The sequence below is a fragment of the Mustelus asterias genome, unplaced genomic scaffold (genome assembly GCF_964213995.1).
Source record: "Mustelus asterias unplaced genomic scaffold, sMusAst1.hap1.1 HAP1_SCAFFOLD_395, whole genome shotgun sequence".
NCBI classification, from domain to species: Eukaryota; Metazoa; Chordata; class Chondrichthyes; order Carcharhiniformes; family Triakidae; genus Mustelus; species Mustelus asterias.
This window is the reverse complement of record NW_027590350.1, coordinates 31,315-47,500: the sequence shown is the minus strand read 5'-3', so window position 1 is coordinate 47,500 and position 16,186 is coordinate 31,315. Positions and strand designations below refer to the sequence as shown.

Genomic DNA, 16,186 nt, shown 5'->3' with positions numbered 1-16,186 from the left:
AGAGCAGGAGCCCCAGACCAAGCTGTGATACAACCAGAAAGGATGCTTTCTATGGGGCATCTGTAAAAGTTGGTGAGAGTCGTAGCTGACATGCTAAATTTCCTTAGCCTCCTGAGAAAGCAGAGGCGTTGGTGGGGCTTTCTTAACTATAGTGTCGGCGTGGGGGGGACCAGGACAGGTTGTTGGTGATCTGGATACCTAGAAACGTGAAGCTCTCGACCCTTTCTACTTCGTCCCCGTTGATGTAGACAGGTGCTTGGGAGACCCCCGCTGAACCATTTCAACCGCAACAGTCTTGGGGAAACGGCGGCACGCTCACAGCCCCACTCCTGGGCGGAGATAAAAGCCGTTCAGCCCTTCTTGCACATACTAGCTCCGATCAAGCATCCTGCCATTCCATAAGAACACAGGGGAGAAGCAGGCCATTCGGCCCATCTGCTCTGCCGTTCAATGGTGGATCTGATGTGATAATCCTCAACTCCCACTGTCCTGCCTTATCCCCTCGATTCTCTCACTGATTAACAATGTCTGTCTCTGCCTGGAACATACTTAACGACCCAGTCTCTCCAGCCCTCTGCGGGAAAGAATTCCACAGATTCACTCCCCTCGGAGGGAAGAAATTCCTCCCCATCTCCGTCCTCAATGGGGCGACCCCCTGACTCTGAGATTCTGCCCTCTGGTCCCAGACTTTCCCACACGGGGAAACAGCCTCTACTTTCTCAGAAGACTAAGGAAATTTGGCATGTCCGCTACGACTCTCACCAACTTTTACAGATGCCCCATAGAAAGCATCCTTTCTGGTTGTATCACAGCTTGGTCTGGGCTCCTGCTCTGCCCAAGACCGCAAGGAACTACAAAGGGTCGTGAATGTAGCCCAGTCCATCACGCAAACCAGCCTCCCATCCATTGACTCTGTCTACACTTCCCGCTGCCTTGGGAAAAGCAGCCAGCATAATCAAGGACCCCACACACCCCGGACATTCTCTCTTCCACCTTCTTCCATCGGGAAAAAGATACAAAATTCTGAGGTCACGAACCAACCGACTCAAGAACAGCTTCTTCCCTGCTGCTGTCAGACTTTTGAATGGACCTACCTCGCATTAAGTTGATCTTTCTCTACACCCTAGCTATGACTGTAACACGACATTCTGCACCCTCTCCTTTCCTATTCCCTGGTGTACTCTATGAACGGTATGCTTTGTCTCCATAGCGCGCAAGAAACAATACTTTTCACTGTATCCCAATACAGGTGACAATAATAAATCAAATCCTTTTCCTTCTCCCCTGTGTATCTATGAACGGTATGCTTTGTCTGCGCAAGAAACAATACTTTTCGTAATAAATGTTAATAATAAATCAAATGAAATGATGGAGTTTACAAACCAAAAGTGAAACTTGTGTCTTGCACACAGAGATTCTAAATAACAGCAACAGAGATAACGAGGAGCTGCTGTTTGTCCAGAGTTCAAAACGAAACGAAGGTAGGTGTCTCCGAAACACCATCAAATCATGTGACCGGCTCTTAAAGCAATCATGCAACCACTCAAATACATAACACCCCTGTTTGTGTTTGATTAAAAACAGGCGCAATGCCTGGACATACATAGAAATACAGAAGATAGGAGCAGGAGGCCATTCGGCCCTTCGATCCTGCTCCCCCATTCATCACCATCATGGCTGATCATCCAACTCAATAGCCTAATCCTGCTTTTCCCCCATAACCTTTGACCCCGTTCACCCCAAGTGCTATATCCAGCCGCCTCTTCAATACATTCAATGTTTTGGCATCAACTACTTCCTGTGGGAATGAATTCCACAGGCTCACCACTCTCTGGGTGAAGAAATGTCTCCTCATCTCCGTCCTAAATGGTCTACCCCCAATCCTCAGACTGGGACCCCTGGTTCTGGACTCCCCCACCATCGGGAACATCCTCCCTGCATCCACCCTGTCTAGTCCTGTTAGAATTTTATAAGTCTCTATGGGATTCCCCCCCTCATTTGTCTGAACTCCAGTGAAAACAATCCTAACCTGGTCAATCTCTCCTCATACATCAGTCCCACCATCCCCGGAATCAGCCTGGTAAACCTTTGCTGCACTCCCTCCAGAGCAAGAACATCCTTCCTCAGAAAAGGAGACCAAAACTGCACACAATACTCTCGGTGTGGCCTCACCAAGGCCCTGTATAATTGCAACAAGTAAGAGTTTTAACAACACCAGGTTAAAGTCCAACAGGTTTATTTGGTAGCAAATACCATTAGCTTTCGGAGCGCTGCTCCTTCGTCAGATGGAGTGGAAATCTGACGAAGGAGCAGCGCTCCGAAAGCTTATGGTATTTGCTACCAAATAAACCTGTTGGACTTTAACCTGGTGTTGTTAAACTTCTTACTGTGTTTACCCCAGTCCAACGCCGGCATCTCCACATCATAATTGCAACAACACATCCCTGCTCCTGTACTCGAAACCTCTCGCAATGAAGGCCAACATACCATTTGCCTTCTTTACCGCCTGCTGCACCTGCATGCTTACCTTCAGCGACTGGTGCACAAGGACACCCAGGTCCCGCTGCACACTCCCCGCTCCCAATTTACACCCATTCAGGGAGTAATCTGCCGCCTTGTTTTTGCTTCCAAAGTGAATAACCTCACACTTATCCAAATTAAACTGCATCTTCCATTGATTAGCCCACTCCCCCAACCTGTCCTGTTTGCAAAGAGAGGGGCCTTGCATATATGGAGCTTTCAGCAAGCAGAAGTGAGACACATTGTGAGTCTGACTGATAATCTGGTGGTAGAATTCGCAGCACACTCGGGATTGCTTCGCAGGAGCTACCCAATCGTGGAATCGGGTCTAATGTTGGCCACTATGTTCTGAATGTTATGAGCTTGGACTGAACAAAGTACAAAGAAAATTACAGCAGTTCAGCAACAGGAACAGCCCTTCGACCCTCCAAGCCTGTGCCGATCATGATGCCCGAACTAAACTAAAATAAACCCTCCTGCCCTCACTCGGTCCGTATCCCTCCATTCCCTCCCTATCCATGGACCCATCCAGATGCCTGTTAAATGTTGTTAATGTTCCTGCTTCCTCCGCCTCCTCTGGCAGCGCGTTCCAGGCACCCCCCACTCTCTGCGTGAAAAACTTCCCCCCGCACATCTCCCTTAAACTCCCCCCCTCTCACCCTGAACCTGTGCCCCCCGTGTAACTGGCACTCCCACCCTGGGGAACAGCCTCTGACTATCCACCCTGTCTCTGCCTCTCATCATTCTGTAGACCAGGTCTCCCCTCAGCCTCCGTCTCCCCTCAGCCTCCGTCTCCCCTCAGCCTCCGTCTCCCCTCAGCCTCCGTCTCTCCAGTGAAAACAATCCCAGTTTATCCAACCTCTCCTCACAGCCGACACCCTCGAGACCCGGCAACATCCCGGTGAACCTTCTCTGCACTCTCTCCAAAGCTTCCACATCCTTCTGCTAGTGTGGTGACCAGAACTGCACGCAATGCTCCAAATGCGGCCTAACCAAGGTTTTGTATAGCTGCGGGTTGGCAAAGTCAGAGACCTGCCATTGGAAACAGCTGAAAGGGCACAAAACTGTGTGGAGTTTGTGTGGAGTTTGCACATTCTCCTCGTGTCTGCGTGGGTTTCCTCCGGGTGCTCCGGTTTCCTCCCACAGTCCAAAGATGTGCGGGTTAGGTTGATTGGCCAGGTTAAAAATTGCCCCTTAGTGTCCTGAGATGCGTAGGTTAGAGGGATTAGCGGGTAAAATATGTGGGGATAGGGCCTGGGTGGGATTGTGGTCGGTGCAGACTTGATGGGCCGAATGGCCTCCTTCTGCACTGTAGGGTTTCTATGATTTCTATGAAAACACCAGTCCATAAGACACAGGAGCAGAATGAGGCCACTCGGCCCATCGAGTCTGCTCCGTCATTCAATCATGGCTGATATTTTTCTCATCCCCATTCTCCTGCCTTTTCCCCATAACCCCTGATCCCCTTATTAATCAAGAACCGATCTATCTCTGTCTTAAAGACACTCAATGACCCGGCCTCCACAGCCTTCTGCGGTAAAGATGGGACAGAACAGTCGTTGGACCAGACCCGGCATCACACCAGCACTGACATTCAAAGACCACCTTTCTCGTGGATCCAGCAGGAAGAATGCCTTTTTCCCTGGGTGCGAGGGAGGGTGATGGAGGGAAGGCCAGAACATTGCGGGAGAGTGGGGTGGGAAGGGAATAATGGGACGAGTGGGACAGAAGAGAACAACGAGGGGGGTGGGAGGGGGGAGACATTCTCACCTTTTGGCCCGTTGAACGGGTGGGTTGATAGTCCCTCCTCTCTGGCCGCCACCCCTTGCGTCTCATTGCTCCTTTCACCCTTTTCTCCCTCTGTCCTGTTTTCTCCTTGTAGAGGATCCTGACTGGTAGGTTCCTCCTCGGGAGTGGGAGACAGAATATCGCGCCTCTCACATTGCAACCTGCCCGAAAAAGGTGAAAATCACGGGTCAAATGCAACGGCAAATCCTTACAAAGTTACCAAGAAACTGGGAGGTCCTCTTGATTGTTCAGAGATAGGATAGTGAAATGTTTCTGCAGATTAGAAAATTCACGATAATCTGTGCGTGAGGTCCCTGGAATCTGTACGAGTAATGTCTGTAACTCACTCTCCGGGTATCTGTTATTCTATATATAAACCACCCTGAACCCCTCGATTAGATTCCAGTCTGTAACTCACTCTCCGGGTATCTGTTATTCTATATATAAACCACCCTGAACCCCTCGATTAGATTCCAGTCTGTAACTCACTCCCAGGTATCTGTTATTCTATATATAAACCGCCCTGAACCCCTCGATTAGATTCCAGTCTGTAACTCACTCCCGGGTCTCTGTTATTCTATATATAAACCACCCCGAACCCCTCGATTAGATTCCAGTCTGTAACTCACTCCCGGGTATCTGTTATTCTATATATAAACCACCCCGAACCCCTCGATTAGATTCCAGTCTGTAACTCACTCCCGGGTATCTGTTATTCTATATATAAACCACCCCGAACCCCTCGATTAGATTCCAGTCTGTAACTCACTCCCGGGAATCTGTTATTCTATATATAAACCACCCCGAACCCCTCGATTAGATTCCAGTCTGTAACTCACTCCCAGGTATCTGTTATTCTATATATAAACCACCCCGAACCCCTCGATTAGTTTCCAGTCTGTAACTCACTCCCGGGTCTCTGTTATTCTATATATAAACCACCCCGATCCCCTCGATTAGATTCCAGTCTGTAACTCACTCCCGGGTATCTGTTATTCTATATATAAACCACCCTGAACCCCTCGATGAGATTCCAGTCTTTAACTCACTCCCGGGTATCTGTTATTCTATATATAAACCACCCCGAACCCCTCGATTAGATTCCAGTCTGTAACTCACTCCCGGGTATCTGTCATTCTATATATAAACCACCCTGAACCCCTCGATTAGATTCCAGTCTGTAACTCACTCCCGGGTATCTGTCATTCTATATATAAATCACCCTGAACCCCTCGATTCGATTCCAGTCTGTAACTCACTCCTGGGTATCTGTTATTCTATATATAAACCACCCTGAACCCCTCGATTAGATTCCAGTCTGTAACTCACTCTCCGGGTATCTGTTATTCTATATATAAACCACCCTGAACCCCGCGATTAGATTCCAGTCTGTAACTCACTCCCGGGTATCTGTTATTCTATATATAAACCGCCCTGAACCCCTCGATTAGATTCCAGTCTGTAACTCACTCCCGGGTCTCTGTTATTCTATATATAAACCACCCCGAACCCCTCGATTAGATTCCAGTCTGTAACTCACTCCGGGGTATCTGTTATTCTATATATAAACCACCCCGAACCCCTCGATTAGATTCCAGTCTGTAACTCACTCCCGGGTATCTGTTATTCTATATATAAACCACCCCGAACCCCTCGATTAGATTCCAGTCTGTAACTCACTCCCGGGAATCTGTTATTCTATATATAAACCACCCCGAACCCCTCGATTAGATTCCAGTCTGTAACTCACTCCCAGGTATCTGTTATTCTATATATAAACCACCCCGAACCCCTCGATTAGTTTCCAGTCTGTAACTCACTCCCGGGTCTCTGTTATTCTATATATAAACCACCCCGATCCCCTCGATTAGATTCCAGTCTGTAACTCACTCCCGGGTATCTGTTATTCTATATATAAACCACCCTGAACCCCTCGATTAGATTCCAGTCTTTAACTCACTCCCGGGTATCTGTTATTCTATATATAAACCACCCCGAACCCCTCGATTAGATTCCAGTCTGTAACTCACTCCCGGGTATCTGTCATTCTATATATAAACCACCCTGAACCCCTCGATTAGATTCCAGTCTGTAACTCACTCCCGGGTATCTGTCATTCTATATATAAATCACCCTGAACCCCTCGATTCGATTCCAGTCTGTAACTCACTCCTGGGTATCTGTTATTCTATATATAAACCCCCCTGAACCCCTTGATTAGATTCCAGTCTGTACCTCTCTCCCGGGTATCTGTTATTCTATATATAAACCATCCCAAACCCCTCGATTAGATTCCAGTCTGTAACTCACTCCTGGGTATCTGTTATTCTATATATAAACCACCCTGAACCCCTCGATTAGATTCCAGTCTGTAACTCACTCATGGGTATGTGTTATTTTATGTATAAACCACCCTGAACCCCTCGATTAGTTTCCAGTCTGTAACTCACTCCCGGGGATCTGTTATTCTATATATAAACCAGCTTGAACCCCTCGATTAGATTCCAGTCTGTAACTCATTCCCGGGTATCTGTTATTCTATATATAAACCACCCCGAACCCCTCGATTAGATTCCAGTCTGTAACTCACTCCCGGGTATCTGTTATTCTATATATAAACCACCCCGAACCCCTCGATTAGATTCCAGTCTGTAACTCACTCCCAGGTATCTGTTATTCGATATATAAACCACCCCGAACCCCTCGATTAGATTCCAGTCTGTAACTCACTCCCAGGTAACTGTTATTCTATATATAAACCACCCCGAACCCCTCGATTAGTTTCCAGTCTGTAACTCACTCCCGGGTCTCTGTTATTCTATATATAAACCACCCTGAACCCGTCGATTAGATTCCAGTCTGTAACTCACTCCCGGTATCTGTTATTCTAAATATAAACCACCCTGAACCCCTCGATTAGATTCCAGTCTGTAACTCACTCCCGGGTATCTGTTATTCTATATATAAACCACCCCGATCCCCTCGATTAGATGCCAGTCTGTAACTCACTCCCGGATATCTGTTATTCTATATATAAACCACCCCGAACCCCTCGATTAGATTCCAGTCTGTAACTCACTCCAGGGTATCTGTTATTCTATATATAAACCACCCTGAACCCCTCGATTAGATTCCAGTCTGTAACTCACTCCCGGGTGTCTGTTATTCTATATATAAACGACCCCGAACGCCTCGATTAGATTCCAGTCTGTAACTCACTCCCGGATATCTGTTATTCTATATATAAACCACCCCGAACCCCTCGATTAGATTCCAGTCTGTAACTCACTCCAGGGTATCTGTTATTCTATATATAAACCACCCTGAACCCCTCGATTATATTCCAGTCTGTAACTCACTCCCGGGTATCTGTTATTCTATATATATACCACCCCGAACCCCTCGATTAGATTCCAGTCTGTAACTCACTCCCAGGGAGCTGTTATTCTATATATAAACCATCCCGAACCCCTCGATTAGATTCCAGTCTGCAACTCACTCCCGTGGAGCTGTTATTCTATATATAAACCATCCCAAACCCCTCGATTAGATTCCAGTCTGTAACTCACTCCCAGGGAGCTGTTATTCTATATATAATCCATCCCGAACCCCTCGATTAGATTCCAGTCTGTAACTCACTCCCGTGGAGCTGTTATTCTAGAAATAAACCACCCCGAACCCCTCGATTAGATTCCAGTCTGTAACTCACTCCCGGGTTTCTGTTATTCTATATATAAACCACCCCGAACCCCTCGATTAGATTCCAGTCTGTAACTCACTCCCGTGGAGCTGTTATTCTATATATAAACCACCCCGAACCCCTCGATTAGATTCCAGTCTGTAACTCACTCCCGGGTTTCTGTTATTCTATATATAAACCATCCCGAACCCCTCGATTAGATTCCAGTCTGTAACTCACTCCCGGGTTTCTGTTATTCTATATATAAACCATCCCGAACCCCTCGATTAGATTCCAGTCTGTAACTCACTCCCGTGGAGCTGTTATTCTATATATAAACCATCCCAAACCCCTCGATTAGATTCCAGTCTGTAACTCACTCCCAGGGAGCTGTTATTCTATATATAAACCATCCCAAACCCCTCGATTAGATTCCAGTCTGTAACTCACTCCCGGGTATCTGTTATTCTATATATAAACCACCCCGAACCCCTCGATTAGATTCCAGTCTGTAACTCACTCCTGGGTATCTGTTATTCTATATATAAACCACCCCGAACCCCTCGATTAGATTCCAGTCTGTAACTCACTCCCGGGTATCTGTTATTCTATATATAAACCACCCCGAACCCCTCGATTAGATTCCAGTCTGTAACTCACTCCCGGGTATCTGTTATTCTATATATAAACCACCCCGAACCCCTCGATTAGATTCCAGTCTGTAACTCACTCCCGGGTATCTGTTTTTCGCTGTAATCCGGCCCCTTACCCGTATGTGTACCCCACTGGCAGTGGGTATGGAATGTGTTTCCTGGGCATCAGCAGGTATGTCCGTGCAACATGGAGGAAGCTCATGCAGCTGATGAACAGAAACATGTTCCTCAAGGACAGTCCAGCCTCGTATAAAACCTGCAGCGAGACAGGGCCGATGTGAGGGGGCCGTTTGGATTGGAGGAAGAGAAGTGATCTGTTTTTAACATTGCTTTGAGCCCGGCTGCAGACACAGCCCTCACCGCTTCCTTCTGATCTCTCTCTCTCTCTCCCCGCACCCACTCTGTCTCTCACTCCATCCTCCATCTCTCTCTCCCCGCACCCACTCTGTCTCTCTCTCCATCCTCCATCTCTCTCTCTCTGTCTCCCCGCACCCACTCTGTCTCTCACTCCATCCTCCATCTCTCTCTCTCTGTCTCCCCGCACCCACTCTGTCTCTCACTCCATCCTCCATCTCTCTCTCTCTCTCTCCCCGCACCCACGCTGTCTCTCACTCCATCCTCCATCTCTCTCTCCCCGCACCCACTCTGTCTCTCTCTCCATCCTCCATCTCTCTGTCTCTGTCTCCCCGCACCCACTCTGTCTCTCACTCCATCCTCCATCTCTCTCTCTCTGTCTCCCCGCACCCACTCTGTCTCTCACTCCATCCTCCATCTCTCTCTCTCTGTCTCCCCGCACCCACTCTGTCTCTCACTCCATCCTCCATCTCTCTCTCTCTCTCTCCCCGCACCCACGCTGTCTCTCACTCCATCCTCCATCTCTCTCTCCCCCCACCCACTCTGTCTCTCACTCCATCCTCCATCTCTCTCTCCCCGCACCCACTCTGTCTCTCACTCCATCCTCCATCTCTCTCTCTCCATCCTCCATTTCTCTCTCTCTGTCTCCCCGCACCCACTCTGTCTCTCACTCCATCCTCCATCTCTCTCTCTCTCTCTCCCCGCACCCACTCTGTCTCTCACTCCATCCTCCATCTCTCTCTCTCTCTCTCCGCGCACCCACTCTGTCTCTCACTCCATCCTCCATCTCTCTCTCTCTCTCTCCCCGCACCCACTCTGTCTCTCACTCCATCCTCCATCTCTCTCTCTCTCTGTCTCTCCCCGCACCCACTCTGTCTCTCACTCCATCCTCCATCTCTCTCTCTCTCTCTCTCTCTCCCCGCACCCACTCTGTCTCTCACTCCATCCTCCATCTCTCTCTCTCTCTGTCTCCCTGCACCCAGTCTGTCTCTCACTCCATCCTCCATCTCTCTCTCTCTCTGTCTCCCTGCACCCAGTCTGTCTCTCACTCCATCCTCCATCTCTCTCTCTCTCTCTCCCCGCACCCAGTCTGTCTCTCACTCCATCCTCCATCTCTCTCTCTCTCTCTGTCTCCCCGCACCCACTCTGTCTCTCACTCCATCCTCCATCTCTCTCTCTCTCTCTCCCCGCACCCACTCTGTCTCTCACTCCATCCTCCATCTCTCTCTCTCTCTCTCCCTCTGTCTCCCCGCACCCACTCTGTCTCTCACTCCATCCTCCATCTCTCTCTCTCTCTCTCTCTCCCCGCACCCAGTCTGTCTCTCACTCCATCCTCCATCTCTCTCTCTCTCTGTCTCTCCCCGCACCCACTCTGTCTCTCACTCCATCCTCCATCTCTCTCTCTCTCTCTCTCTCCCCGCACCCACTCTGTCTCTCACTCCATCCTCCATCTCTCTCTCTCTCTCTCTCTCCCCGCACCCAGTCTGTCTCTCATTCCATCCTCCATCTCTCTCTCTCTCTCTCCCCGCACCCACTCTGTCTCTCACTCCATCCTCCATCTCTCTCTCTCTCTGTCTCCCTGCACCCAGTCTGTCTCTCACTCCATCCTCCATCTCTCTCTCTCTCTCTCCCCGCACCCACTCTGTCTCTCACTCCATCCTCCATCTCTCTCTCTCTCTCTCCCCGCACCCACTCTGTCTCTCACTCCATCCTCCATCTCTCTCTCTCTCTCTCCCCGCACCCACTCTGTCTCTCACTCCATCCTCCATCTCTCTCTCTCTCTCTCCCCGCACCCACTCTGTCTCTCACTCCATCCTCCATCTCTCTCTCTCTCTCTCCCCGCACCCACTCTGTCTCTCACTCCGTCCTCCATCTCTCTCTCTCTCTCTCCCCCTCTCCAGCGTCTCCTTGTTCTCTGCCCTCTGGGCCCCGTTCCCCTCCATCACTCTGATCACCCCCTCCTGTGAGTGTAACTGCCTCCTCCTCACACTCCCCCACACCTCCCCCCTCCCCACCCTTCCTCCCTCCCCCGCCCCTCCTCCCCCCATCCTCTCCTCCCTCCCCGTCCCTCCATCCTCCCTCCCCTCATCCCTCCCTCCCCCTCCCTACCTCATCCCTCCCTCACCCCCTCCTCCCTCCCTCGCCCCCTCCTCCCTCCCTCGAACCCTCCTCCCACCCTCGCTCCCTCCTCCCTCCCTTCCTCGCCCCCTCCTCCCACCCTCGCCCCCTCCTCTATCCCTCGCCCCCTCCTCCGTCCCTCGCCCCCTCCTCCCTCCCTCGCCCCCTCCTCCCTCCCTCGCCCCCTCCTCCCTCCCTCGCCCCCTCCTCCCACCCTCACCCCCTCCTCCCACCCTCACCCCCTCCTCCCACCCTCACCCCCTCCTCCCTCCCTCCCTCCTCCCTCCCTCCTCCCTCCCTCACCCCCTCCTCCCCCCATCCTCTCCTCCCTCTCCGTCCCTCCATCCTCCCTCCCCTCATCCCTCCCTCCCCCTCCCCACCTCATCCCTCCCTCACCCCCTCCTCCCTCCCTTGCGCCCTCCTCCCTCCCTCGCCCCCTCCTCCCACCCTCGCCCCCTCCTCCCTCCCTCCCTCGCCCCCTCCTCCCACCCTCACCCCCTCCTCTCACCCTCACCCCCTCCTCCCTCCCTCCCTCCTCCCTCCCTCCTCCCTCCCTCACCCCCTCCTCCCCCCATCCTCTCCTCCCTCTCCGTCCCTCCATCCTCCCTCCCCTCATCCCTCCCTCCCCCTCCCCACCTCATCCCTCCCTCACCCCCTCCTCCCTCCCTTGCGCCCTCCTCCCTCCCTCGCCCCCTCCTCCCACCCTCGCCCCCTCCTCCCTCCCTCCCTCGCCCCCTCCTCCCACCCTCGCCCCCTCCTCTCTCCCTCGCCCCCTCCTCCGTCCCTCGCCCCCTCCTCCCTCCCTCGCCCCCTCCTCCCTCCCTCGCCCCCTCCTCCCTCCCTCGCCCCCTCCTCCCTCCCTCGCTCCCTCCTCCCTCCCTCACCCCCTCCTCCCTCCCTCCCTCCTCCCTCCCTCCCTCGCCCCCTCCTCCCACCCTCACCCCCTCCTCCCACCCTCACCCCCTCCTCCCTCCCTCCCTCACCCCCTCCTCCCTCCCTCGCCCCCTCCTCCCACCCTCGCCCTCTCCTCCCTCCCTCGCCCCCTCCTCCCTCCCTCGCCCCCTCCTCCCTCCCTCGCCCCCTCCTCCCCCGCCCACCCCCTCCTCCCTCGCCCCCTCCTCCCTCCCTCAACCCCTCCTCCCTCCCTTGCTCCCTCCTCCCTCCCTCGCCCCCTCCTCCCTCCCTCGCCCCCTCCTCCCTCCCCCAGCCTCCCCTCTCCAGCCTCTGTGTTCCACTCCGATACCCGCTGTAAGGTGGGAGATTCTGGCCTTGTTGTTGCGGTTTCGGACACCGCGCTCTCACCTTGATCACCAGGAAGACGGCGGATGAAGAGTCGAACGCGCCGTTATACAGGGTGATGACTGTGGATCGCCTTCTGCCAAACAGGTTACCCACCTGAGGACCAGAGACAAGGGGAGCCAGTCAGTGGAGGGGGAGTGTACACAGAGCCACACTGCCAGGCCACAGGGCTCAGGATACTCCCAGGCACCAGGCTGGGCCTGAGCGAGCGAGCTCACGCCCGCACACAGGGACTAGCTGCACACTGCGGTTTTAAACATGCACAAACCCTGGATCAGGTCCCTCGATACAGGAGACAGAACCTCCTCCCCCCACACTCCGATTAGATACGTGCCCACAAAGATACCAAACTCGGCTGCCAGTGCGGAACTCCCTCAGCACTGACCCTCTGACAGTGCGGCACTCCCTCAGCACTGACCCTCTGACAGTGCGGCACTCCCTCAGCACTGACCCTCTGACAGTGCGGCACTCCCTCAGCACTGACCCTCTGACAGTGCGGCACTCCCTCAGCACTGACCCTCTGACAGTGCGGCACTCCCTCAGCACTGACCCTCTGACAGTGCGGCACTCCCTCAGCACTGACCCTCTGACAGCGCGGCACTCCCTCAGCACTGACCCTCTGACAGTGCGGCACTCCCTCAGCACTGACCCTCTGACAGTGCGGCACTCGCTCAGCACTGACCCTCTGACAGTGCGGCACTCCCTCAGCACTGACCCTCTGACAGTGCGGCACTCCCTCAGCACTGACCCTCTGACAGTGCGGCACTCCCTCAGCACTGACCCTCTGACAGTGCGGCACTCCCTCAGCACTGACCCTCTGACAGTGCGGCGCTCCCTCAGCACTGACCCTCTGACAGTGCGGCACTCCCTCAGCACTGACCCTCTGACAGTGCGGCACTCCCTCAGCACTGACCCTCTGACAGTGTGGCACTCCCTCAGCACTGACCCTCTGACAGTGCGGCACTCCCTCAGCACTGACCCTCTGACAGTGCGGCACTCCCTCAGCACTGACCCTCTGACAGTGCGGCACTCCCTCAGCACTGACCCTCTGACAGTGCGGCACTCCCTCAGTACTGACCCTCTGACAGTGCGGCACTCCCTCAGCACTGACCCTCTGACAGTGCGGCACTCCCTCAGCACTGACCCTCTGACAGTGCGGCACTCCCTCAGCACTGACCCTCTGACAGTGCTGCACTCCCTCAGCACTGACCCTCTGACAGTGCGGCACTCCCTCAGCACTGATCCTCTGACAGTGCGGCACTCCCTCAGCACTGACCCTCTGACAGTGCGGCACTCCCTCAGCACTGACCCTCTGACAGTGCGGCACTCCCTCAGCACTGACCCTCTGACAGTGCGGCACTCCCCCAGCACTGACCCTCTGACAGTGCGGCACTCCCTCAGGACTGACCCTCTGACAGTGCGGCACTCCCTCAGCACTGACCCTCTGACAGTGCGGCACTCCCTCAGCACTGACCCTCTGACAGCGCGGCACTCCCTCAGCACTGACCCTCTGACAGTGCGGCACTCCCTCAGCACTGACCCTCTGACAGTGCGGCACTCCCTCAGCACTGCCCCTCTGACAGTGCGGCACTCCCTCAGCACTGACCCTCTGACAGTGCGGCACTCCCTCAGCACTGACCCTCTGACAGTGCGGCACTCCCTCAGCACTGACCCTCTGACAGTGCGGCACTCCCTCAGTACTGACCCTCTGACAGTGCGGCACTCCCTCAACACGGACCCTCTGACAGTGCGGCACTCCCTCAGCACTGACCCTCTGACAGTGCGGCACTCCCTCAGCACTGACCCTCTGACAGTGCGGCACTCCCTCAGCACTGACCCTCTGACAGTGTGGCACTCCCTCAGCACTGACCCTCTGACAGTGCGGCACTCCCTCAGCACTGACCCTCTGACAGTGCGGCACTCCCTCAGCACTGACCCTCTGACAGTGCGGCACTCCCTCAGTACTGACCCTCTGACAGTGCGACACTCCCTCAGTACTGACCCTCTGACAGTGCGGCACTCCCTCAGCACTGACCCTCTGACAGTGCGGCACTCCCTCAGCACTGACCCTCTGACAGTGCGGCACTCCCTCAGCACTGACCCTCTGACAGTGCGGCACTCCCTCAGAAATGAACTCTGATTCTTCTAAACTTTAATGGGTGTTCGTCTTTGCTTTCGGTCGGGGAATCAGCCTGGTGAACCTTCTGTGTGTAATTGTAACCCTTTTGAGATATGCAGACTGAACCCCACACAGGAAGAAATTCCAAAATGTTGCAATCAGTTCTCTGCATTGGAAGTCGCGAATGTTACTCAGTGAAAGTCCCCGATTATCTATTATCATCATCACTCAATCGTCAGAAACATGTTCTGCACGGTGACACAGCAGGTTAGCGCTGCTGCCTCACAGCGCCAGGGACCCGGGTTCCATCCCTGGCCTCGGGTCACTGTCTGTGTGGAGTCTGCACGTTCTCCTCGTGTCTGCGTGGGTTTCCTCCGGGTGCTCCGGTTTCCTCCCGCACTCCAAATGTGTAGGTTAGGTGGATTGGCCGTGGTAAATTGTCCCTTAGTGTCCAAAGATGTGCAGGTTAGGGGGATTGGCCATGCTAAATTGTCCCTTAGTGTCCAAAGATGTGTAGGTTAGGTGGATTGGCCATGCTAAATTGTCCCTTAGTGTCCAAAGATGTGAAGGTTAGGTGGATTGGCCATGCTAAATTGTCCCTTAGTGTCCAAAGATGTGTAGGTTAGGTGGATTGGCCATGCTAAATTGCCCCTTAGTGTCCAAAGATGTGTCGGTTAGGTGGATTGGCCATGCTAAATTGTCCCTTAGTGTCCAAAGATGTGTAGGTTAGGTGGATTGGCCATGCTAAATTGCCCCTTAGTGTCCAAAGATGTGTAGGGTAGGTGGATTGGCCATACTAAATTGTCCCTTTGTGTCCAAAGATGTGCAGGTTAGGTGAATTGGTCGTGCTAAATTGCCCCTTAGTGTCCAAAGATGTGTAGGTTAGGTGGATTGGCCATGCTAAACGGCCCCTTAGTGTCCAAAGATGTGTAGGTTAGGTGGATTGGCCATGCTAAATTGCCCCTTAGTGTCCAAAGATGTGTAGGGTAGGTGGATTGGCCATACTAAATTGTCCCTTTGTGTCCAAAGATGTGTAGGTTAGGTGGATTGGCCATGCTAAACTGCCCCTTAGTGCCCAAAGATGTGTAGGTTAGGTGGATTGGCCATGCTAAACGGCCCCTTAGTGTCCAAAGATGTGTAGGTTAGGTGGATTGGCCATGCTAAACGGCCCCTTAGTGTCCAAAGATGTGTAGGTTAGGTGGATTGGCCATGCTAAATTGTCCCTTTGTGTCCAAAGATGTGCAGGTTAGGTGGATTGGCCATGCTAAACTGCCCCTTAGTGTCCAAAGATGTGTAGGTTAGGTGGATTGGCCATGCTAAACTGCCCCTTAGTGCCCAAAGATGTGCAGGTTAGGTGGATTGGCCATGCTAAACTGCCCCTTAGTGCCCAAAGATGTGCAGGTTAGGTGGATTGGCCATGCTAAATTGCCCCTTAGTGTCCAAAGATGTGCAGGTTAGGTGGATTGGCCATGCTAAATTGCCCCTTAGTGTCCAAAGATGTGTAGGTTAGGTGGATTGGCCATGCTAAACTGCCCCTTAGTGCCCAAAGATGTGCAGGTTAGGTGGATTGGCCATGCTAAATTGCCCCTTAGTGTCCAAAGATGTGCAGGTTAGGTGGATTGGCCATGCTAAATTGCCCCTTAGTGTCCAAAGATG

The 16,186-nt window shown here is 53.0% G+C and overlaps 1 protein-coding gene across 1 annotated transcript in view; it reads right to left on the bottom strand.

Annotated features, from left to right (window-relative positions):
* Window positions 1-16,186, bottom strand: part of LOC144486552 (equilibrative nucleobase transporter 1-like) — a 54,646-nt gene that overhangs the window by 22,305 nt on the left and 16,155 nt on the right. Inside the window, exons 3-5 of the mRNA XM_078204607.1 lie at window positions 12,415-12,507; window positions 8,757-8,896; window positions 4,291-4,469 (exon numbers count right to left, since the gene is read on the bottom strand). Coding sequence (XP_078060733.1) covers window positions 4,291-4,469; window positions 8,757-8,896; window positions 12,415-12,507 — 412 coding nt within the window. The remainder of the gene's footprint in view (window positions 1-4,290; window positions 4,470-8,756; window positions 8,897-12,414; window positions 12,508-16,186) is intronic.